Source organism: Atractosteus spatula, chromosome 10 (assembly GCF_055471065.1).
Source record: "Atractosteus spatula isolate fAtrSpa1 chromosome 10, fAtrSpa1.hap1, whole genome shotgun sequence".
NCBI lineage: Eukaryota > Metazoa > Chordata > Actinopteri > Semionotiformes > Lepisosteidae > Atractosteus > Atractosteus spatula.
The window spans coordinates 9,312,813-9,336,783 of record NC_142715.1 but is presented as its reverse complement, the minus strand read 5'-3'; the positions used below and the strand labels follow the sequence as shown (position 1 = coordinate 9,336,783).

The 23,971-nt window shown below is 41.8% G+C and overlaps 1 protein-coding gene across 1 annotated transcript; it reads right to left on the bottom strand.

The window, feature by feature from the left end:
• Window positions 1-1,465: 1,465 nt before the first annotated feature.
• LOC148824848 (scavenger receptor cysteine-rich type 1 protein M130-like) lies at window positions 1,466-23,315 on the bottom strand. The gene is made up of 13 exons (XM_088926173.1): window positions 23,279-23,315; window positions 21,467-21,625; window positions 10,041-10,355; window positions 6,777-7,091; window positions 6,092-6,409; window positions 5,439-5,502; window positions 5,180-5,313; window positions 4,267-4,581; window positions 3,171-3,473; window positions 2,917-2,993; window positions 2,511-2,625; window positions 1,550-1,693; window positions 1,466-1,491 (listed from the first exon to the last, which is right to left on the bottom strand). The coding sequence occupies exons 1-13, from the start codon at window positions 23,313-23,315 to the stop codon at window positions 1,466-1,468; spliced, it is 2,322 nt and encodes a 773-aa protein (XP_088782299.1).
• Window positions 23,316-23,971: the final 656 nt, after the last annotated feature.

Genomic DNA, 23,971 nt, shown 5'->3' with positions numbered 1-23,971 from the left:
TAAGATTCACCGTGAATAGTTGTGGTGTCTGGAAAGCAACTGTAGATAAATATAGAAAAAAAGAGTTTTAGTTTTTGAGGTAATTTCAGGTAGAATGTAAGAACTAAAGTAAACTAGTCCCACAGTATAGCGTAGGGTCCTATCAATAGAAAAAAAATTGTAACCCGAAAACTACCACAAAACGAGAAGTCTTCCAGGAACCTAGGTAAATCCCTGTAGTGCTCTAACGACTATAAAAACAAACAAAAGAAATGTAGTGTGCTCTCACGAGGCACCAGTTCTGTAGGGGTTTGGGCATTTACTGGGACAATTATTAATTGTAGCAGTAAATCACAAAATTGATTCTTTTGATGGCTTTAGAATCCAACCATGCGATATAACTCAAACAACGCACACACACAGGTACTAATACAAAAGGATACATTCATTAATACATAAAATATGCATATAAACCTAACAGATCTTATCGTGAGGGTTATCAGAATACAAAAGATATATATTCATTCAGTTACGAAGAGTTACCTATATCAAGAGGAAATACGTTCAGTATATCATTCATTTAGACCATTTCGTAAATGAACTTGGTCACAACTTCTACACTAGATACTCAAAACAAGTACATAACTCTTAGGAATTAAATTGATATCAACTGGTTGGGATAACAATTGAATTCTCGAGCAGTAATGCAGTAAGTTGAATACTCATCCAATCTCTGGGCACAAAGAAGCAGTTGCAGGCTTGTTGCTGTCCAATCCGCGGTCCTCTTCCTGACCTGCTGGGACCCACAGTCATCTTTTCTCCTGTGCACAAACTCTTGCTAGTTTCAGCCAAAACTAACTAGCGGGTCAGTGAGCATCAGCAGCGCACCGTCGCAAGCTGCACAGCACAGCCTGGCACGGAGCCAGAGAGCGCAGATTGGACAGCAACAAGCCTGCAACTATTTCTTTGTGCCTGCAGGAGATCTGAATCCCCAAAGATTGGATGGGTATTCAACTTCACTGCATTACTGCTTGAGAATTCAATTGTTATCCCAACCAGTTGATATCAATTTAATTCCTAAGAGTTATGCACTTGTTTTGACTATCTAGTGTAGAAGTTGTAACCAAGTTCACTTACGAAACGGTCTAAATGAATGATATACTGAACGTATGTCCTCTTGATATAGGTAACTCTTTGTAACTGAATGAATATATGTCTTTTGTATTAGTATCCGTGTGTGTGCGTTGTTTCAGTTATATCGCATGTTTGGATTCTAAAGCCATTAAAAGAATCATTTTGTGATTTACGGCTACAATTAATAATTGTCCCAGTAAATGCCCAAACCCTACAGAACTGGTGCCTCGTGAGAGCACACTACACACTCTTTCCTAAATTTCAACTGTTTTTTTCTACCATACTAAATTGTTCACATCCAACATCCACATTAAATTAGACAAAATGTAATTGAACATTTAGAGAAGATTGTTTACTGAAGTTCAATGTAGATCAGTTCTGTGTGACAGTAATGACGAATAGAGGTCAGTATGTGGAGGGTAAGTTCCCTCTCTACCTTTCCTCAGCTTCCTGTCCTGGATCAGCTGCCCCACTAACAGGGCCAGCACCACGAAGAGCAGAGCCCCCATCAGCAGGAAGGCCAGGGGTGAGACGGACAGGCCTCCCAGCGGCTGTGTCTGGGGTGTTGTCCTGGTGCTGCCTGAGGGAGAAGGAGGCAGGAGATGAACAGGGATGACAAGTTGTGCTGTTGGGCTCATACAGGCTTTAACACATTAAAGTCCCTGAGTTTCCCATCAGGAGGTGTTAGGTCCTCAGGGTTAACCCATCTCAACAAAGAATTGTAAAGGATGCTACATCAACACTGTCAGAAAATCACTGAGAGATGAGAGAAGACACTACAGCTACACTGGGAATCTGAAGAGACTAATCTTCACACTGAGAGAGGAAAGGAGACATTACAGCTATACTGAGAATCTGAAAAGACACTGATATTCACACTGAGAGAGGAGAGGAGACACTACAGCTACACTGGGAATTTGAAGAGACAGAAAGACGGGAGTTATCAATGACAAGAAGGATTTCTGTTCACCTGTAGCTGTTGTTGGACTGGCTGTTGTCTCTGAAAGACCTGTGAAAGAGATACGAGAACTGTCAATATTTTGCCTTTGGTTTTACAGCAAGTTGAATCTACAGTGGAGCTGATAAAAAATATATTTATTTCTTGAGGTAAAACGTAAGATTGCAGAGATGAAAGAAGTCAGGTTCTGAATTGAAGAGTTGTGTTGTTCACACACACAGAGCTACACAACATCCTAGTTTTATGACTGATGATCCTAGCTGGTTCAATTAGATATTAAACAGTTATAGAATATGTGTAACTTCAGTGTATCTTCTCCATCAATCTGCTACCTTGTTCACCTACAGTGCTAAGACTCCCCTCACCTGTACAGGTAACCCCTGCATCCTCCTTGTGCCGACAGTCACTCTGATTCAGTCCAGAGTGACAGCAGTCCCACAGGTGAAGTTCACCTCGTCCAGCCAGATGGCGCCACTCCCTGGTCCGAATGAGGCCTCTATTGCTGCACTCACTGCATCCCCACAGCCCAGCTGTCTGCAGACCACCTGGGCATCCTGCAGGTTCCAGGAGTCGTCACAGATTGTCCCCCAGGAGCCCTCATACTGCAGCTCCACCCGGCCAGAGCAGTTAGTGCCTCCAACCAGGCCAGAGCCAGCGGGACTGAAAGAGAACAGTGAGGTTACTGAGCATCCTCAGCTCTGTGACTCTAGAAGAGAGCAGAGAAGTTACTGAGTGACTGTAGTAGAGATCAGTGAGGTATTGAGTGGCTCTAGAAGAGAGCTGTATGGTTACTGTTCCTCAGTTCAGGGCTGCAGTTCTCTGATTGTTTTACACACTGAACTCACCTGGGCAGTACCGCTGAGGCTGCTCTTCCTGAGGGGCTGGAGTGCTTCTGTCAGCTTCTTTTCTAGGACCTTCAAAGCTTAATGATCATATACAAAATCAAACTCACAGAAAATAGTGAAGAACAACAATAGTATTTCCTTTATTTTTATACTTGTTTGGATATACATTGCTAAGAATTCTGTTGAAAGCTCATGACGAGACAATCACTGTAGAGCTGCTCAAGAGGAAGATAGCATCACTCTTCACTCTGTACCTGAGCAGGTGATCTCAGCCACTTCCCGGTCTTCACAATCATTCTGACCCCAGGCGGGGGAGGGACACCTCCACAGGGTGGAGTCGTGTTTGCGACAGGAGACAAAGTCCAGCCATTTGGGATCCGGGCTCAGCCTGGAGTTTGTCTCTCTGACGGTGCCCTTGTCTCCACGGCCCAGCTGTTTACAGATCACTGCAGCTGTGGAGTCAGTCATGCCATTCTGACACACACTGCCCCAGGTGCCGTTATAGTAAACCTCTGCTTGTCCTGAACAGCCTGCAGACAGTCTCAGTAGAGTGTGATCTGCCAAGACATCAGGGAAAGTCAAAGGAAACAAATCCTGAGTTTCATTCTGAACTGGTAAGAAACAACAGGCAAACAATGTGACCAGTAAACAGTCCCAGTTGCTGTGTACTTCCAGTAATTTCAGGATTCATGCAATGACAGCTTTACAATCACACAGCTGACATAAAGGTGCCAGGAGTATGTATTCATGTTGATTTCAGCACCTGAACAGCACACATGGAGCCCTATCTGAGATGAGAAATGATGCTGAACAATTAGGTGACTGTAAGCTTAATTAAATGTTGCAAATCAGCAGCATCATTCCGATCACCTTGGCCATTCAGCAGCAACACAAGTCAGGGTGACTGAGGCAGCACTGTAAAAGGAGAACTTGCAGATTGGCTTGACATTCAACACCAAGAGTAAAAGACTCCTGGATCAAATCAAGATGAAACATTTGAGGATGAAGGACAACAGGTCAAATTGATGGGGAGAGTTTACAGATTGAGTCCTAGAGATCATAGAGGACAGAGACTATGAGTTGTCCACACAACATATTCAAGTTGCTGCTGGAGGGGAGTTTCTGAAGCTGGCAGCTTCAGTGCCAGAATTTCTTTATCTGTTTACTGCAAAACAGTGTGAATGAGTGGTGACAAATGTGTCTGAAATACAGATGTTCGTTTTAAAATCCTGAATCCAGCTTGTTAAAACAATCAAGACACTCCAGGTGAAAGTCATATGGTTCTAACAATGTGGGATTAAAGAATCTGGATCCTTGTAACTGTAGAATAATTGTAGTTAGCTCCCCTACCTGAACACAGGATTCTCACGTCCTCCTTGTGTCCACAGTCGTGCTGTCCCCACCATGCTGAGGGACACTCCCCCAGGGACAACTCATTCCCCAGACAGCCCACCTCGTCCAGCCAGATGGGTCCAGTCCCGTGGCTGAAGGAGGCTGGCACTGGGGCACTGAGGGCCGCCCCACACTGGAGCTGCCTGCACACCACCTGAGAGTCTGCCAGGTCCCAGGAGTCATCGCAGACTGTCCCCCAGGAGCCACTGTGATAAACCTCCAGCCTCCCTGCACAGTCGCCTCCTGCTCCAACCAGCCTGATGGACAGCTGGCCTAGGAGCAGACAATTAGAGGTCAGAGGTCAGAAGTCAGTGCAGTACTAAGATATCACAATGATGACCTCTAGGTAGAGACGGTCTACTGTTAGAAGTTGAACATCACCTCTTGCCACTGGGGACAGCAGATACAGTACAAGCACAAGCACAGCAGATACAGTACAAAGGAACAAGTGGAGCCTTCTTCAGGTGTCTGGTAAGGTAAGGTGTCTGGTAAGACAAGGTATGTTACCTGGTAAGATACCAGGTACCTTACCTGGTAAGGTAAGGCTCCATGGCCGAAACGTTGTGTTCTCTTTCTTCTTTTTTTTCAGCATGAAATAAACCTTTTACTTGTTCCTTTGCAGCCTACGCATGCTGACGGAGCTACCCACCTGAACAGATACAGTACAAGTACAGTGTTTCTTGATTTTTGATTAATTTAATATATCCAATACTTGTAACAGACTCCGTGCTGATCATCAGCACTATACCACATGTGTTACTGTTGTGATCCACTGTTGGGCACAGAGACAATAGCTTCACATGTTTTGCTGTAGATCCCAAAGACCCAGACTGTGTGTGTGAGACACAGAGCAAACTGCACACACACACACCTGCTGCCTTGCAGCTTAGTCTAGGATAGAACTGAGCAACAGAGATGTCAACACACTGAGAGCCCTGTAGATACAGAACAAGAGCCAGTTCATACCTGGTGTTAGTGAGGAAGGAACTGTTGAAGACGGGAAACCTGTCAAACACACAGAGAGAAATCAGAGTGTGAGCTGTGTGTCAGATGAGCAATTTAACACCAGGAATAAAACTACAATTAAAACAGCACTAATGTGATAAAGACAGTCCTCATTCTCTCCTTACCTGCTCCAGGTGAAATTCTGTTGATTTTTGAGGCTGTAAAAGAGATGGAAGGAGATCATTTCAGCTGTGTGAGGGGATAAGCTGTAACATCTGTAAACCTTGATTTTCTGACTCTTTTTCTTCAGCCTCCTGTTTAATTGGGCTCTAATTATTATATTTAATATAATTATTATATTAATTATACAACATCATTTAAGGAATATATTTTTTCTCATTTCTGTCCACAGGAGTGATGTTTCACCAGCGGAGTGTCAGCTATGTGTGGGGCTGAGAAACACAATTTATAAATCTTCACTATCTGACTCTTGCTTTTTCTTCAGCCTCTTGGTGAATTAGTTGTTGGGATAAAGAACTAATTAAATGAGACAGTTGTTAGTTACTGGATACTGTATTTTAGATCATTTTATAACCATTAGTGATCTGAATATAAATATAAAACTGATTTTTAGTCCTCACTGTATTTGTGTAATGATCTGAAATAAATGCTGAAAAAAGGTGGGCTGCACATTGGTGGTGGTGAGTGGAGTGTCCAGAAAAACGCTATATGAGTGTAAGCAATTATTATTATTATTAGATGTACACACTACTGTAATAGTGTGCTGCTGTGTTTAAGTAGAGGGGGTGTTACTGTGTTTTAAACACCCAATTCTCACCAGAGCAGATGACTACTGCGTCCTGTCCATGAGAGCACCCTGCTCTCCCCCATGAAGACACAGCGCAGTGTGAGAGACGGCTCTCATTGCCCCGGCACTCAAACACATCAGCCCATACTGGTCCACTGCCCTGTCCAAACCAGGCCTGTCCTGGCGCTGCTACAGCCTCCCCACAGCCCAGCTGCTGACAGAGAACAGTAGCGTCTCTCAGGTCCCAGTAGAGATCACACACTGTTCCCCAGTCCCTGAAGAGCCACTGTAACTCCGCTCGGCCAGAGCAGGAGTCTGAGCCGTTCACCAGCCTGAACTCTGTGTATCCTGCAGATAGGACAGGGGAGAGAGCAGAGACACAGCTTCACAACACAACAACAACAGCAATAACCCTCAATCACACCTTCCATTTTCCTTACAATCCTGAGCTTTAAATTACTGTCCTACAAGTACCTCACTAACGTGCTACTGTTCAATCCAATTCAATCTGAAATACTTTATTCATCAGCAAGGGTGGTCATTTAAAGTATAATTAAGTTACTGTTGATCAGAAGATCAGCGTATTGAATTTTCAGTGTTAAACACCAATCCCCAGCATTGAAACAGAGCTATAGCAACACTCATCTGTTTCTCTTCTAAGCTTCAGTTTTGAGCTCCATTCAAAACAAAATGAAATGAATTATTCTCCTCTTACCAAAACATTCCAGTCCCACATCGTTCTCATGGGTGCAGCTCTGTGTCTTTGTGGAGGACTTTGGACAGAAGGACAGGTGAGATTCACTTCCCTGACACTGGAGCTCCTCTGTCCAGACCTCTCCCTCCCCCTTCCCGAAATGAGCCCCCTTCAGCACCTGTGAGGGAACCCCACAGTACAGCTCTCGACAGACAACTTCTGCGTCCTGCCAGTCAAAGTCAGAGTCACACACTGAGCCCCAGGTCTCTCCGTGCTGCACTTCCAGTCTCCCAGAGCACAGATCACTGCCTCCAACCAGTCTGACCCCTCGGTGAGCTGGAATATCAGAACAATAACAGAGATCACTGTCCCTGACCAGTCTGACCCCTTGATGAGCTGGAATATCAGAACAATAACAGAGATCACAGTCCCTGACTAGTCTGACTCCTCAATGAGCTGGAATATCAAAAAAATAACAGAGATCACTGTCCCTAACCAGTCTGACCCCTCGATGAGCTAGAATATCAAAATAATAACAGAGATCACTGTCCCTAACCAGTCTGACCCCTCGATGAGCTGGAATATCAGAACAATAACAGAGACCACAGTCCCTGACCAGTCTGACTCCTCAATGAGCTGGAATATCAGAACAATAACAGAGATCACAGTCCCTGACCAGTCTGACTCTTCAACGAGCTAGTATATCAAAACAATAACAGAGATCACTGTCCCTGACCAGTCTGACCCCTCAACGAGCTGGAATATCAGAACAATAACAGAGATCACAGTCCCTGACCAGTCTGACCCCTCGATGAGCTGGAATATCAGAACAATAACAGAGATCACAGTCCCTGACCAGTCTGACTCCTCAATGAGCTGGAATACCAAAACAATAACAGAGATCACTGTCCCTAACCAGTCTGACCCCTCGATGAGCTGGAATATCAGAACAATAACAGAGATCACTGTCCCTAACCAGTCTGACCCCTCAACGAGCTTGAATATCAGAACAATAACAGAGATCACAGTCCATGACCAGTCTGACCCCTCGATGAGCTGGAATATCAAAACAATAACAGATCACAGTCCCTAAACAGTCTGACTCCTCAATGAGCTGGAATATCAGAACAAAGTAACAGAGATCACTGTCCTTGACCAGTCTGACCCCTCCATGAGCTGGAATATCAAAACAATAACAGAGATCACAGTCCCTGACCAGTCTGACTCCTCAATGAGCTGGAATATCAAAACAATAACAGAGATCACTGTCCCTGACCAGTCTGACCCCTAGATGAGCTGGAATATCAGAACAAAGTAACAGAGATCACTGTCCTTGACCAGTCTGACCCCTCGATGAGCTGGAATATCAAAACAGTAACAGAGATCACAGTACCTGACCAGTCAGGTAAAGTGCCTATATATTCTTTTGTGATTTGTAAAGGGGTGAGCATGTGGAGACAGGACAAGTTTGTGATTCCTGTCAAATCCATGGAGAATGATCAGCCATCCTCAGTCACCTGTAAGGTGAGATTTAAAAGCAGGAAGCAGTTCACCCAGAGGAGATGGGAGCAGACGAACGGACTGATCACTTTTAAGAGAGATTTTAAAGAGCAACAGAGCTGGTGAGCGGCTTAACTGCCTGTTGTATTACTTCAGGTGAAGATTCTCATTCAGAAGTTTAGCTTCTACATTTTTGGTTATGTTCTTGGGTTGTTTTTATTGTTCTGTAAATAACGAAACACTACTTTGGAAATGAAGGCTGTATTTGTGTTTATCCAAAGAGCTGTTTGACACTGATTTACAAAGTGTTTTTATTTTCTGAAAGCTCAACACAAGCTCCCCTGGAAGACATGGAACAGAGGGAGAGGGACATTTTTCCCTACAGAAACAGAGTTTTATATCAGATTGTTTAGTTATTTTCTAAGAATGTGAATGTATTGAAGTGGAAATCTAATAAGTAAATTGATTCTTAAAAATGTAGAGAGCTTTGAAAAAAATATATTGGTGCTTTTAGATAATATATTTCAAGGATGTAACTGCTGTGCTACAATACGTGCAGAATTTTAGAAAACAGTTTGTCAACAAAGTACACTGTTTAGGTTAGTTTAGAAGACAATGTACCAAAACAATATATGCTGTCTGGGTCATTAGAATTAGCTGAAAGTAACTGATAAGCTTTGAATAACAAATCTAGTTTTTCTTCTCTCGCTCTATGATGTAATCTGTTTTCTCTTAGAGAAAGGGGAAGTTTTAGAAGGGACCAAGTGCTGAACTTTTTTACAGTGCAACGTCTTATAAAAACCCTGTACTGCTTGTAACAAATTGAGTCTCTGGTTGCACTTTGCGAAGTGGCAGCAGGGCTCCCAATATTGCAATATTGAAATAAAGACCTTACTCAGTTGAGAACTCTCTCTTGTGGCTTCCTTGATAGTTATATTTCCATGACAGTATTCATATATATTTAAAAAAGGTTACATATGTACACTGAGAACTGAGTGCCCCTTTGCTAAAGGATTGTAGGAATTTGGAACAAGTTACCCAGATATCCCAGCTTTCTTGAAGAAACAGTAGATGAGATCCTTGGATCAATACTGACTACTAAATGAACCAGGAAGCTGAGAAATCTCCTTTCCTTTGTAATAGGTCTTTTGAGAATACATATCAGTCATATTGCTTTTATTCTATAGTTTTTAGATATTGTTGTAACTAATTTGTTTCACTCAATCTCACAGAATGCGATCGTTGTTCTAATGTTTGTAAATATGTCAGAGAAGAGCAACTGATGTTCAATGTCAATGCTGTAAATCTTTGATCAATACAGCTCTTTGAATCTGAATTTAAATAGAGAAAAGGGAGAAGTGAGAGAGACTCAGCAGAACTGTGAGTGAAAATGATGCTGGTGAATTTCAAGGAGGACAAACTGGAGTTTTCAAAATCAAGACCAAGAATACATTTGTTCACGACAGATCTAACGGTCACATACTGTACATTTACAGACTTTCCTTTGGCCTCATTATTTGTCCATAGTAAAACCTAACAGAAAGCATACAGGTGGGATTGGGGGTTTCAGACAGTTTTCAATATGTTTTCTACACACTGGAGGAAATACAATCCAGAAGGAGAAAAGACACACAATGACAGTGAGGAGTGTTGTCTCAGCTCTCAGCAGGACAGGAGCAGTGGGAATGGGAGGATGGACAGATGGATCATGATGATGGACTCTAGATCAGTGGAGAAGTTTTAATTGTCCTCAGTGATGGAGACTGGAAAGAGTCTGTCTCCTACCTGAACACCTCACTCCAGCATCATAGGTATGAGGGTAGCCATACTGTTTCCATTCAGTGTTTCCACAGTCCCTCAGCGCAGACTCTGACCCCCTGCAGGAGATATAACCCAGCAGGACTGATCCAGACCCTGGTCCAAAGTGAGCTCCTCCTGGTGCTGAAACAGCAGATCCACAGCCCAGCTGTCTGCACACCACTGTAGCATCATTCAGATCCCAGCCATAGTGAAGTACTGTTCCCCACTCTCCACCATGATATATCTCCACTGTGCCCTCACAGGGACTGACTCCATTCACCAGTCTCACATTACCACTGCCTGCAGAGAGAGAGAAACAAAACTTATCAAGATGTCTACAGGATATTTTTATACTAAGACATTTTAGAAGCACACCTGAAATTTTTATTTTGTTTTACCTGTTTGATTGGATGGCTAGTCCCTCCCATGGGGAAGAAGAGACAGTGGAGTGACAGGAAGTCCACCAGCACCCATCTCACTTCTCCCTCCACACACCTGTGTCCGGATCCTGTTATATATCTCTCTGTCCATATCACTGTGTGACTGCAGAGGGCTGTTCTGCTGTGGTCAGCACAGTGGTCAGTGGCTGTAATGACTGTGTTCCTGGGTTTCTGGGGGCTGTGGTCAGTACAGTGGACAGTGGCTGTAATGATTGTGCTCCGGTGTTTCTGGGAGCTGTAGTCATTAGAGTGGAAAGTAGTTGTAATGACTGTGCTCCTGTGTTTCTAGAAGCCATGGTCAGTATAGTGGACAGTGGGTGTAATGAGTGTGTTCCTGTGTTTCTGGAGCCGTGGTCAGTATAGTGGTCAGTGGCTGTAATGACTGTGTTCCTGGGTTTCTGGGAGCTGTGGTCAGTACAGTGGTCAGTGGCTGTAAAGACTATGGTCCTCAGTTTCTGGAAGCTGTGGTCAGTACAGTGGACAGTGGTTGTAATGATGGTGTTCCTGAGTTTCTAGAAGCTGTGGTCAGTACAGTGGACAGCAGCTGTAATGACTGTGTTCCTGTGTTTCTGGACGCTGTGGTCAGTACAGTGGACAGTGGCTGTAATGACTGTGTTCCTGGGTTTCTGGGAGCTGTGGTCAGTACAGTGGTCAGTGGCTGTAATGACGGAGTTCCTGTGTTTCTGGGAGCTGTGGTCAGTATAGTGGTCAGTGACTGTAATGATGGTGTTCCTGTGTTTCTGGAAGCTGTTGTCAGTATAGTGGTCAGTAGCTGTAATGACTGTGTTCCTGTGTTTCTGGGGGCTGTGGTCAGTACAGTGGACAGTGGCTGTGGTGCCAGAAGACTGAATCACTGAAACCTGGTTTGGTGTATCTGGTGTATCTGTGTCTCAGGCCCTGCATGTACTTAACAGTGGATACTGACCGCATGTCTGTATCAAGTAAGAGATTTAAACACTAATAAGTCTTTTCAACATTCTACTTTGAAAATAAGTTATACAATCCAAAACAGAATCAATAAAATCTTTTCTTAATAGATGGATGCTTCACAACTTGTGTGGAAATATGTGAAGTGTAATGCTGCAGAAAGTTGGAAAATCTGCAGCAGGAGATATAATTGAAACCCAGGCGCGGGACTTTGAGCTCTTTCAGAGTTTGAATGATCAGGGAGTAACAGATCGAATGCAGGCTGCTGGGCTGAATGAAAAAGGTGAGCAGAAAGAAAAAATAAAGAGGGACGCCTGTCTCCCAGCTGAAATAAAGAAAAGAGAGGCTGGCGAGTCGGAGCAGAAAAGGGAAAAAATTAAAACAGAGAAAATATTTCAGGATCGAAGAGCAGGAGCAGTGAGATATGAAAATATCAGAGTAAAAATTGACTATGAGAGGAATGTGATCGCCAGGTTCAAAAGGTTTAGCTCTATGATGGAGATTCGGTGTTCTGAACAGTTTCAATTAGAGAGGTGATTAGCGTGACTGGGAGCCTGATTGAAAGACTGAAGGCTTGATTGAAAGACGTCCTGACCCAGTCTGAATATCAGGGTGAGCGCTCGAGGGAATGTTGCTGTTGACGCGAGTCAGTCCCAGCCCAGTCTGTACGTGAAGTGTTTATACTTACTGTCCAGGGCACATTTACAGTAACTAGATTTGTTCTTTTTGATTAAATATTCAATCACCTACAGTTTGGAGTGTGAAATATATTTTTCTATCATATACTACAATTCATTGTAATACTACTTTTTATTCATATATGATTTTTACTATGATAACATGATATATATGTGAACAATGTGTTCTAGCTTTTACCTCTCAAGATCTTAATCCATAATTCACAGATTGAATTATAGTTGCATTTAATAATATATTCTAAAAGCACAGTGCACAGGTTATTTTTATTAATCATTCTTTTTTAAAATTCCATGATGTAAGAAAAATGATCCCTATCATTAGTTATCTAAGACTTACAAACACCAATTCATTTAGCTGTGAAATATCAGTCAAATGCAGAATAAACATGGAACAAGAATTAAACCTTTATCACTTTAAAATGAAGGACTTCCAGGTCAAATACACATTTCTTTCAACATAATAGACACATTTCTCAAATAAAACTTCAGTCTGAACAGATCCCAGACTTTTGTTTAAAGTTGAAAAAACTAAGATTTGCCTCAGGACTCCTGTGTTGTTACTGAAACTGGACACTGTTGTCTAAAAGCACCCAGTATGGATTCAGGTCATCAAACTACAACACACTGCAATAAAAATACTTACTACCTGAACTTGACTGTTATAACAAATAAACACAACTATATGTCTTGTCCTCAATCATGTTATAATGTTAGATCCTTCTGTAATATAATTACCATAGTATATAAAACTACTGTAATCATTCTCAAAAATAACCATGGATCAAAAATATTTTAATACATTTACCTTCAGTACTCCTATTTGTATTAGCACATTCACCTGCAATAGGGCCCGAGTTACTAATATTATTTTTTTAATCGGAGACGGGCCTTAAATATACTTTTATCTCTGATCACCTGTCTGTAATAGTTCTTTGCACTTAAATTGTCACCTTCTCTCAAAATACTCTATTTTTTAATAACACTTCCATAATGTTATAATGTTATTATTATTAATGTTACTTTAATAATACAGTAAATATAAAATGTGTCAATAGTAATAATACTGGAGTCTCAATAATACTCTAGTATTTAATAACACATCTCAGTTAAAATATTAGTCTAAAAATACTCCAGTGTTTAATAACACATCAATTAATTACTTTAATAAAACATATTAATTCATCAGTGTGCAAAATAAAATATCAGTCAGACCAATACAACACTGTTTAAAAACACTCTGATCTCTGTTAATACACTAGTCTGTTATACCCCTTAGAGAGGGCAGAATTGAGCACAATGAAATAAACAACCCCTGGTAAATATTTTGAAGACATTGTATTATTGTTAAAACATTTGTATTCCTTTTTGTTTGCAAATGGGAAAATTTCCACAAGTCCTTGCACTTGACCCAAATTACAAACAAAATTTGGTATTTTATTATTATGGTAATAGATAAGGGATTGTCAAGTTGTACAACAGTTTTGATAAGGTTGCTAAATATCTACAATATTAATAGTTATAATAATTATATGTTAGTACTTAAAAAACATTATCCTTAGTCTGTGTTGTGTGTAATAGTGTATAACTGCATATAAAACTATTAATACAGCATTAATAGAAAATAGTTTAAAAAACATATAAACTGAATTAATATTATAGATAGATGGATAATACTTTATTAATCCCGTAGGGAAATTGATGATACAATTAATCACAATTAATTATGATTAATTGTAGAGGTGAAGTTCTTGTTAATACTGCAAATTGTTTATTATGTTTCCTTATTTATAGCACCAGAATAAAATCGATTATAATTTTAAGGAATACCCATAAAGCTGAGTTTTAAATTAAACAGAAAAGCACTTCTGCATGTTGTGTTCACTACGGTGGGCAGTGGCTGTAATGACTGTAGTGGTTCCAGGATGCTGTTGTCACCATACTGGACAATGACTGTACTTACTCTGTGGCTTCCAAGTCCTTGGACCAGTGTTACTGTGTTAGTGGGACCTGTGGTCACTACAGTGGTCAGAGGCTGACCTGTGCTTCACATGTTGTGCTGAAATGTATGTGAGGCGTATATTCCCATTGTCTGTATGTGAATTGTTGACAATGGTTTTCTAGCCTTTAACTTCCAACATCTAAACTTAACACATGCTTATCTGATTAAATCATATTAAAGAACAACATTTTTCAAAAATACTAGACAGGTTTAACAAATAGACACAGATACATTTATTGTGATGTTGTCCTGAGCAACTGCTCAAAAATCTAAACTTGAGTCCTGTGATTACGAATTAATTTTTAAATATTGCATTTGTATGATAACATGTAATGAAATATTTAATTTGTATTACTCATACTTATATAATTGCATTTGATAATAATTTCAGATTTCTAATGTAGTCAAAAACAATAAAGCATTCTTATTAAAACTTCACAATTTACAAAAAAAAAACCTGTCATTGGATAACTAACCTAAAAACACAAATTAAATTATTCAGCTGTTAAATAATAGACAAATTCTGTATAAACACAAAACACAACTACCATTTTTTAATTCCTCCAGTAATGCCACAATGTCTTGTAGCTGTTAAATTATTAATGTTACACCTCAGTTTCTGATGAGACCCCAGTTAATAATAATACACCTACAATACTAAGAATTTCTATAATTTTGTAAATATTTTTCATTTTATAGCTTATAAACCAATAATGAATGTAACGTTTATCAGCCTGTGCTTTTCAATGTGAAAACAAGCAAACCTGGGCTTTATGAACCAAGTAATACATATATCAATTTTATTTTCACAGTATAAAAATACAAGAGCTAATTGTCCTATGACTAAAAATGCTTTACATTTTCAAAATGTAATTGTATGCCTTTAAAATGAAGAATTCACACTCATGACTTTCTATCATTTTTTACTTGTTTTCACAGCAACTGAATATCACACAGCCTAACGATAGAAACCTGGACTGTTTGAGTACGCCAAAGATACAGTATAACGACAGCATTAAAACTCCAGTCTTAATTCTCTAGCATAAACACTTTAGGTGGTGACGACACATTTACTGTATATCTATTAATACATCAGTCTGTAATAATTTAATATCAGTCTCAATAATAATTCACTATTTAAAAAGACGTGTATCTCTATTAATGCACCAGTCTGTAATAATACAATACTGAGGAGTCAGAATTGATCACAATAAAACAATAAACAACCCAGGGTATTTCTGAATCATCCTGTATAATATGATATTATTCTAGAAACATTTTTTATTGCTCACACTTTTTTTGTTTTCGAGTAAATGAAGACTTTTTCACGTCACAGCATATCACTCAGATTATCACTTATATATAAAGTTTATTATTACAGTAACGAGTAAGTTAAATAACTTTTTAAAGATTTAATACACTTCATGTTTTCACAAATTATCAATAGAGGGTGATAATGGCCAGCCTCTGCTCTATCCATCTAAAACATTATTATTATATAATGTTTAGAAATCTTAAGAATATTTTAATAAAATCCAATAAAAATTAAAAGCAACTAATTATATTTAGACACACCTAATTATATTTCCTTACTTACAGACCAAGATAAAATACAGTTATAATATTTTTTATGAATACCCACAAAGTTGAATGTAAAATTAACATTTAAAAATTGTTCAACCCACTTATTGCTCCATTTACATCAAAACTTTACTTAATTTAATTCCAGTTGCTGTCTGTCTGTCTGGACAGGAGAAGACTGGTCACTTACTGGCTGAGCTGTGCAGCACCAGGACAGCGAGAGAGAAGATGGACAGGCAGCTCTCCATTGTCATCAGGACAGAGCGCAGCTGAGACCCCTGTCTTCACTCCTGAGCCAACAGGGCAACTGAGCTGCTGCTCCGCACCCCGGACCCCCAGTAACAACACAGCCCCCCGCCCCGCCAATCACACACAGCACTGCCTTTTCAGACTGACAGCAGGAACCTCTCACACAGGCAGGACAGCCAATCAGACAGGGCCCTTTCAGTCTTCTCCAAATATATCAGAGCCACATCACTGTTTCCTCTCCTGAAGACATTCCCAGCAGTGCGGACGGGAGGAGAGACAGGAGCAGCTCTGTGTCTCACTGGAGGAAACACAGATACAGATACAGACAGCAGGGCTACAGGTGCTGCAGGGGCAGGAAGAGATCAGATATTAAACTAAAAAAAAATTGTAGACAAGTATTATATTTTTAAATCAGTATCAAGATAATCAATTATGTATATATGGTCCTGTAATTCTTGCTGTCTGTATCAGGAAGTGTCTAGAATGTGGTCCTGTCTTTCTGTCTGTGTAAGGCAGTGTCCAGTGACTGGTGTCCTGAATATGGTCCTGTGTGCCTTGCTGTCAGTGTCAGGCAGTGTCCAATGACTGGTGTCCTGCAGTGAGTCACAGAGTTGTTGTGTCTCCAGACAGTAATGTCTTCTGGTCCTGGTCAAGGGCAGTGTGAGGAGAGCCTGTGCTCAAGGTGGCAGTAAGGTCATTCAGGTCAGCACAGGAATATGGAGACAAGGCGGACTGAATGAGAACTGGCTGTCCTGTGACTGTGATCAGAGATCAATAGTTTAAATGAAAAAGAAAGAAAAGCTCAGCAGTAATTGCCCCCTATGTACTGAGCCTGTTGGACAGCAGCTCTTCCAGTTGAGTCCCTCAGACCCTGAGTCTGTCCCTGCGCAGCTCCAGTCCACACAGATGTTCCAGCCCCTCCAGCTGTGGCCCCAGTGTCTCTCTGTGCGGAGCCGACTGCATGACTGAGACTCTCTAACAGCACAGTGGAGCTGAACTGATACTGATACACTGATACACCACCAAGCTGAAGAGAGTGAGGACACAGCTCACCTCCTCCACCTTTCTTATAGGTAGTAGTAGCAGCAGTAGGAGCATCAGTAAAATATTAGTAGTATCAGCGGCAGCAGCAATTGTGGTAGCAGGAGTAGTATTAGTAGTTATGCTGTATTTAAATCCTCCTGTTCAATATAGCAGAGTTCTGTGTTACAGCTTCACCATAATAGCTGCAGCAGCAGGAGCCGCAGAGCAGGAGTCAGTTTCAAATTTGAAAAAGCAACAAAATTATGAAAAACAAAGTTTAGTCCTTGTTAATACAACGGTGCTTTGAAGCAGAGCTTCACTGGAGCTACAGGTCAGGCTCTGCAGTGAGTCTGTGGTTTGTGCTCCTCCGAGCTCCTCCAGCACAGGAAGCCAGGCTGTACTGTGAGGCTGTGGGTGTCAGTGTGATGAGGCAGCTGAGAGCTGAGCTGTACAGAGAGACACACAGGGAGCCCAGTATTCAGAGCTCCAGTGCTGCACAGGTAGACACAGGAGAGCCCAGTGTTCAGAGCTCCAGTGCTGCACAGGGAGACACAGGAGAGTCCAGTGTTCAGAGCTCTACAGGGTGACAGGTCTTCTCCCCACACAGCTCTCTCAGTGTGTCTCTCAGGGCTGAACAGGAGGGGCTGTTCCTGTCAGAATGGAGGCTGACTCTCAGAGCTCTAGTGTCAGTATGAGGAGAAGCTCTCAGACCTGACTGCTGCCAGAGCCTCTGAGCCTGAGTGGCCATGAGCACTGAGCTCCTCAGCAGCTGAGAAAAGCCTCCTGTCTCCTGTGGTCACAATGTGGTTGAACACCTGCACTGTCTTCCTGCTCTTTCTCCTCTCTCCCCCATCCAGTCTCTCTCGCTGTGTGTGCTCTTATCTGTCCATCTCTCTCTCTCCTCTCCTCTCCCTCTGACAGTCTGTGCAGAGTATCTGAAGGGGATGAAACATTGCTTGGCAAAGGAAAAGACTTCTCAGAGGCAGAAAAAAAAATCTTTATCTCCTCTCAGTCAGATTCACAGCTCAGACACACACAGAGCTCTGAGTCCCTCAGTACTTTACCCAAACTCCTCCTTCCTGAACAGACAGAAGCTCATCTCCATCCTGACAATCCAGGACCAGAGTATATTCAGACAATCAGTGCTGCTACATGAATAGTATCAGACAGAACAGCCTGGACTCAGGTCACATCTTCCCCTTTTCTCCTTCCTCACAGCCTCTTAGAGACAGAGCAAAGCTCCTGGATCTCCACTCTGTGAACTGGGCTCTTTCCATCTGCGGGTCAGCTGACTTCTCTTAGCGGCCATCTTGGTCAGGTCTAAGTCAAGTATAGTGAGCAGATCGTTCCTGAAATACCTGTCCTGGATGACCCTTCCTCTGGTCATCTTACAACACCAGTACACACTGAAAGACAACTAGCTTCCTAGATTTTTTTCTAAAATGCTAATGTAAAATAAAGCCCTGAAATCACTGATGATATCTGGGAAACTTTTGTGCCAATATTTCTTTTCATGTCTTCCTTTCATGATATCACTTGATACCTCCAATTGTTCATGCACTTTCACTTCCTGAGTGATAGCTGATGTTTTCTCTAAGATTAGTGATTTACAGTATTTGGTCTTCATGCCTGATGCCTCTAAAATAATGTCTTGGAAAATCCCCCAAATTTCCTGATGCCCTGTTTTCCTGATAGTGATTCTAGCTTTTTCATCATTTATCATTATTATTTAGCTGGATTTTGCATACATCTTTGTGTTCCTGTTCTTCATAGAATTTTGCAATGAGTTGGAAGAAAGTTTTCTGATTGAGGTTTTAAGTTTTTAAATCAAGACAGGTTCTCTAATCACTCTCCAATCACTGTTCTGATGGTTGGAATTGGATTTTGTTTCAGTTACACACTTGAATCCTTTACTGGCTCAGCAATAGGATTAATTTGAAATGACAACATGTCTGGTCGCTTTTAACACTTACTCATAAGTAATCTCAAATTCCAAACTTTGGGGTAGAAAAATAAAACTTCTAAAAATACTCCAATGAATCAACACGTTATTTAAATTAAGGCTTCAGTCATTAAGATCATTAAGAGGGTGAGGAATTGAAAACAAGCAGTTGGAAACAATTCCATTTTTGAATTGTCAGAAGTCATCTGTTAATCCTCCCTCCTTTTTCCTCTCTAGGTCTTTGATCTCAGTAACTCTCAGGTCTTTTTAGTGCTCCAGCTGATTCTGAGCAATCTTGAAACAGATAGCACTCCAAGGATCAGAGCTGAATAATCAAGATGGAAAGGTGGAAGTTTTAAAATCTATCCAAACCCTTACCTTTTTGAGGCTAACTGCAGTCTCACTTTGTTGAGGATTTTGACTGATGTTAATAACATATTGGCATCTGAAAGCAGACGTTTATTTGTGTATTAATAACATAAGATTAATGATATATCTTGACACCTTATAAAGATACTTTAAAAATCCTTCCTGAGGAAATTCAATACCATTGCACATATATGCAAAAAGATCTAAAATTCTATACGTCTAGGTGCTTCCATTCTCAAGCTCACAGACTGATTTGCGCAATGAAAATATGCATCTCTAAAAGTGAAAACTTGTAGAAAATAGCTCATGCTATTCAGTGCTGCAGGACATTAATAACTGCAGTTAGAAGTTTTATTGCAGGTGTCCAACAGGTTGATTTGAGCAAACTCAGTGACTCTTAGCAACTTAAAAAATCTGTTCTGTGGAAGAATAACTTACTGTGAGAAGATCTTCTGCTGCTCCTGTAATGGATCAGCTCCTCCAGGCCAATGTGAAATCCTCCCACCACACTGAAAACACTGAACAGTTTCCTCGTCACCTAGATACATTTTCAAGTTACATCTACACATCAGAAAGATCTTAACAATATTGACTTTTTTCTACAAAGACCAGACTGTTGTAACCTGCTGCTGTCTGGTACAGAAGACTGCACTATATCCTGACTTCACCCTGTTCAAAATGTTGAAACGTGTCTCTCAACTTGAATTAAAAAAAAAACAATACAGACTTTAAAGCATTTCTTCTGCTTCACAAAACACTTAAGGGTCTACCGCCCCTTTATTTAAGTGATCTGCTAAAAACAGACCAAGCAGAGCACAGCGGTTACATAGTGGACCCAAGAAATTACAAAATAACTGCTGGGGGCACTGTCTTTAGCTACAGGACCACTTAATTGTAGAACGTCCTGAAACAATCTAAGAGATAACCCTGTGCTATCAGAAGTTTTTTTTTATTGTTTCACTGCTGTAAAAACAAACTTAATGGTTGGATTTAGAGGATATTGGAGATGACTCGCATGTGCAGTACTTGTGAAAACATTAAAAAGTGTCCTTTGTCACAATTCACAAACCCGCCCATTATTGCAATGCGCTCTTTCACCATTTAATATTCCCACTGCCTGGATCCCAGCGCAAGAACACAACATTGAGCATACTGCACCCACGTTGGCAGACCCAGGAAACCAGCCCTGGACCTCACAGGTTTTCCAGATTCAAGATAATCAATGTATAAAAAAAAACATTAGTGGAAGGAGGGGTGGGTGATGTCGCCACTGGGGCCTGGGACCTCCAGAGGTTTCTTGTCACCCACGGGGGAGGGCTTGTTTTCTCCTCTTTCCTGGCCACATGGTCAGGTGCCGTTTACCTGCTATAGCAATCTGTAAGGCACTCTGTGACATTTTTACAAAGGGCTCCAGAGAAAACAAAAGACTGATTGACTGATTTAAAATTACCAGCCACACCGAAATTAAATTTGTCCACTAATTCCACAACAAAAACACTGATAAAAACACGACAAGAACAGCAGACTTTAGAAAAATCAGTTGTGATCGTTGTAAGAGGACCCGGGGAAGGGTCATTTATAACCGGTATTTCCGGAACGAAACACTGAAAATACTCGATATAGACCTGGGCAAGATGGCCACCCAGGATAACCAGCTAACCTGCTATTGGGAAAAGCCTATGCAGCGAAACAAGGAGACACAGCTGAACTACATCAGGAAACAGGATATAAATCCCCCAGAAGCGATGAGCTTTCGAAAAAGCGTTTCGAAAAGAAGGAGAGATTTAGGAGTGTGCTGGAAGGAATTTAAGAAAAACAGACTATTGAATACGGTTTTTGACTAGGATTAAGGATTACGGCTTGGATACGGCGCGGAGTAGTGTGGACATACAGACTTGGGAATTTGGATCGTTTCAGGATACTGGCAACGGATTGCGGAACGGATTTGGAGAGACTTACGGACGAAGAACAAAGAAGATCAGTGTGGTGTGAGTTACATCTCTTTTACACCTGTTTTCCCCCGGCAACACCACATCATATATGGGATAAGCACACCAGTGTTTCTATTAAAAAATAACAAAATTGCTACTAAACTGATATGTATAAAAAGCTTGACATCGGGTGAGCACAGATGCCAGATGACAGTGCTGTTGCTTTTAGATTTGTGAGTTACCGTTCTTCACCTGTGTAGAAGAAGCCAGCTGTCGCCAGTTTGGATGGGACTGCAGCTGAGTCGCTTGGCCATTGGAAGTAGGACTCAATTCGAGAGCACTCGTTCTCAAATACGTTACGGAGGATCTCTTCTGACGAGGCTGTGGAGACGGTAATGGCCTTGGTGAGCACTGCTGGCACGCAACACTGGGCCAGAGGTTCAACTCCTGGGGTACCAAAGACATGCTGGTAGGTGAACTGGATTCTGGGAAAACTGGCCCTGCCGTGAGTGTGTGTGTCCCCTGTGATGGACTGGGTGTCCAGGGTGTGTGCCTGGGCAGGTCTTGCACCTGTTGCTTGCTGGGATTGGCTCCGGCTCTCCCATAACCCTGTACTGGCTGAAGCAGTTAAAAAATGGATGGATTGATATAATAATTCTAAATGCTGTTGAGTCTGGAGTGAAGTTCAGGTTCTCCAGGTAGTCTTTGCTAGACCAGTCATTCTGTACTCACTTTTCTGACTCTGCTCTCCTTATCTCAGTTTCTTCACTCACTTTGTTGACAAAGTAATGTTTGGCCTATAGTTATATAAAAAAAGAGTAACAGCATAATTAATAAAAAACAATATTCCTGAGTTTGTTTTAGTTAGGGTCTTAAAACCAAATAAGGTGAAGAGAGCATGTAAGATCCTCACATGAAGGACTGAAATATTTCAATGAATATCTCACAATAGAGAGACAGGATTCTGTGTGGAACCATAAAGTCTGGTTGAAATAATAATAATAATTGCTTACACTTATATAGTGCTTTTCTGGACACTCCACTCAAAGCGCTTTACAGGTCATGGGGAATCCCACTACCACCACCCATGTGCAGCCCCCACCTGGATGATGCGACGGCAGTCATAGTGCGCCAGAACGTTCACCACACATCAGCTCTCAGTGGGGAGGAGAGCAGAGTAATGTAGCCAGTTCAGAGAGGGGGATTATTAGGAGGCCAATGGGAAATTTGGCCAGGACACCCCTACTCTTTTCGAGAAACACGCTGGGATTTTTAATGACCACAGAGAGTCAGGACCTCAGTTTTACATCTCATCCGAAGGACGGCGCCTGTTTACAGTATAGTGTCCCCCATCGCTATACTGGGGCATTAGGACCCACACAGACCGCAGGGTGAGCGCCCCCTGCTGGCCCCATTAACACCTCTTCCAGCAGCAACTTTAGTTTTTCCCAGGAGGTCTCCCCTCCAGGTACTGACCAGGCTCACACCTGCTGAGCTTTAGTGGGGGGCTGCCAGTTGTGAGTTGCAGGGTGACATGGCTACTGGCAGATGAGAAATATACTTTGCAGATGAGTTTTTGGGATTTTCAAGCCCAATAAGCCCAATAAGCAGCCTAGCTGCCTGGATATTAGTATTGGAGAGAGGAGAGAAGAGAGAGCTTGCTACACAGTTCAAATTAGACCAGAGCTTTTTCTCTGGTTAGATTTTGTTCTGCTGGGAGATTAGCATCACTACACTGTAAAACGGGTTCTACCGTTCGGGTGCACATGTGACTCTCTCCCTGGGCCACCATTCTAAAAAGATTGATTATTAAAATGTCCCCATGGGAACATCCCATACTCTATATTGGGTACCAGGCTACACATGCTGTCTCATGGGAGGCAGTCCCGTTCCTCTCCATTATGTCAGATACGGAGGACAAGGGTACAGTTGTCTAGGGCTGAAAGACCACTGGACAACACACACTGTCCCAGTAAGTCCTACAGACTTCTACAGGGCTCATGTACGGTACGTAGGGCAATCACTGCATGCATCTCATCGCAGAAGGAAGCTGTCCCATGCTACGTGAGTAACGCGTGTTGTGCTCCTGGAACTCGGTCATGCTGAAACGAACCTGTAACGTGTGCAGCAGTGCTCTCAGGGTCTGAACAAAGTAGTAAAGTGCACTCAAGAGCTCTGTAGTGATTAGACACTCATATTGTTTAGGCAGATCTGTTTCAGGCTTCCATAAATCCACACAAAGGCTGACTGCATTGATTCATTGCTAAAGAGGACTCTACTCCACTGCAGGCAGGTGCACCAGAGGTGACCGACTCCAGCTTCCAGGTTCCAAGATGTAATGAGGTGGCTGAGCTCTAGTGTAACAGGCAAAGTCACTCAAGTACAGTGTGTCCTAGACAGCCATGAATGATGAAATAAAAAGATGACAAAGTTTTAATCAGTATCCAAAATCTGTAGAGTAGATATCTTGAAACCTAATATTTGATTTTTTTCTGAAGCTTGAAGGCATTCAGGCTTCTAGATTCTTTTGACATTCAGTGTCAATGGTTACAGAATTTAGAAGTTACACCTCAGCACCTGAAATGGAGGGCAGGGCAGCACAGTGGGCGCAGAGGTTAGCACTGCTGCTCTGAGCCACTGTGACCTTGAACTGGATAAAAGGGAGCTGAAATTGATGCGATGACCTGGAAGTGATTAAAGTGCTATTCGATGGGTGTGCTCTTTCTCCTCCTGGTCGTCAAACACAGCGAATCTGCA

Excerpts from the sequence above, each read along its gene's own strand:
- LOC148824848 (XM_088926173.1), bottom strand. The coding sequence starts at position 23,315 with ATGACCGAGTTCCAGGAGCACAACACGCGTTACTCAC. Across the intron at positions 2,994-3,170 it reads GGCTGAGATCACCTGCTCAG|CTTTGAAGGTCCTAGAAAAG; the intron begins GTACAGAGTGAA and ends ATGATCATTAAG. Across the intron at positions 2,626-2,916 it reads GCCTCAGCGGTACTGCCCAG|GATGCCCAGGTGGTCTGCAG; the intron begins GTGAGTTCAGTG and ends TGGAACCTGCAG.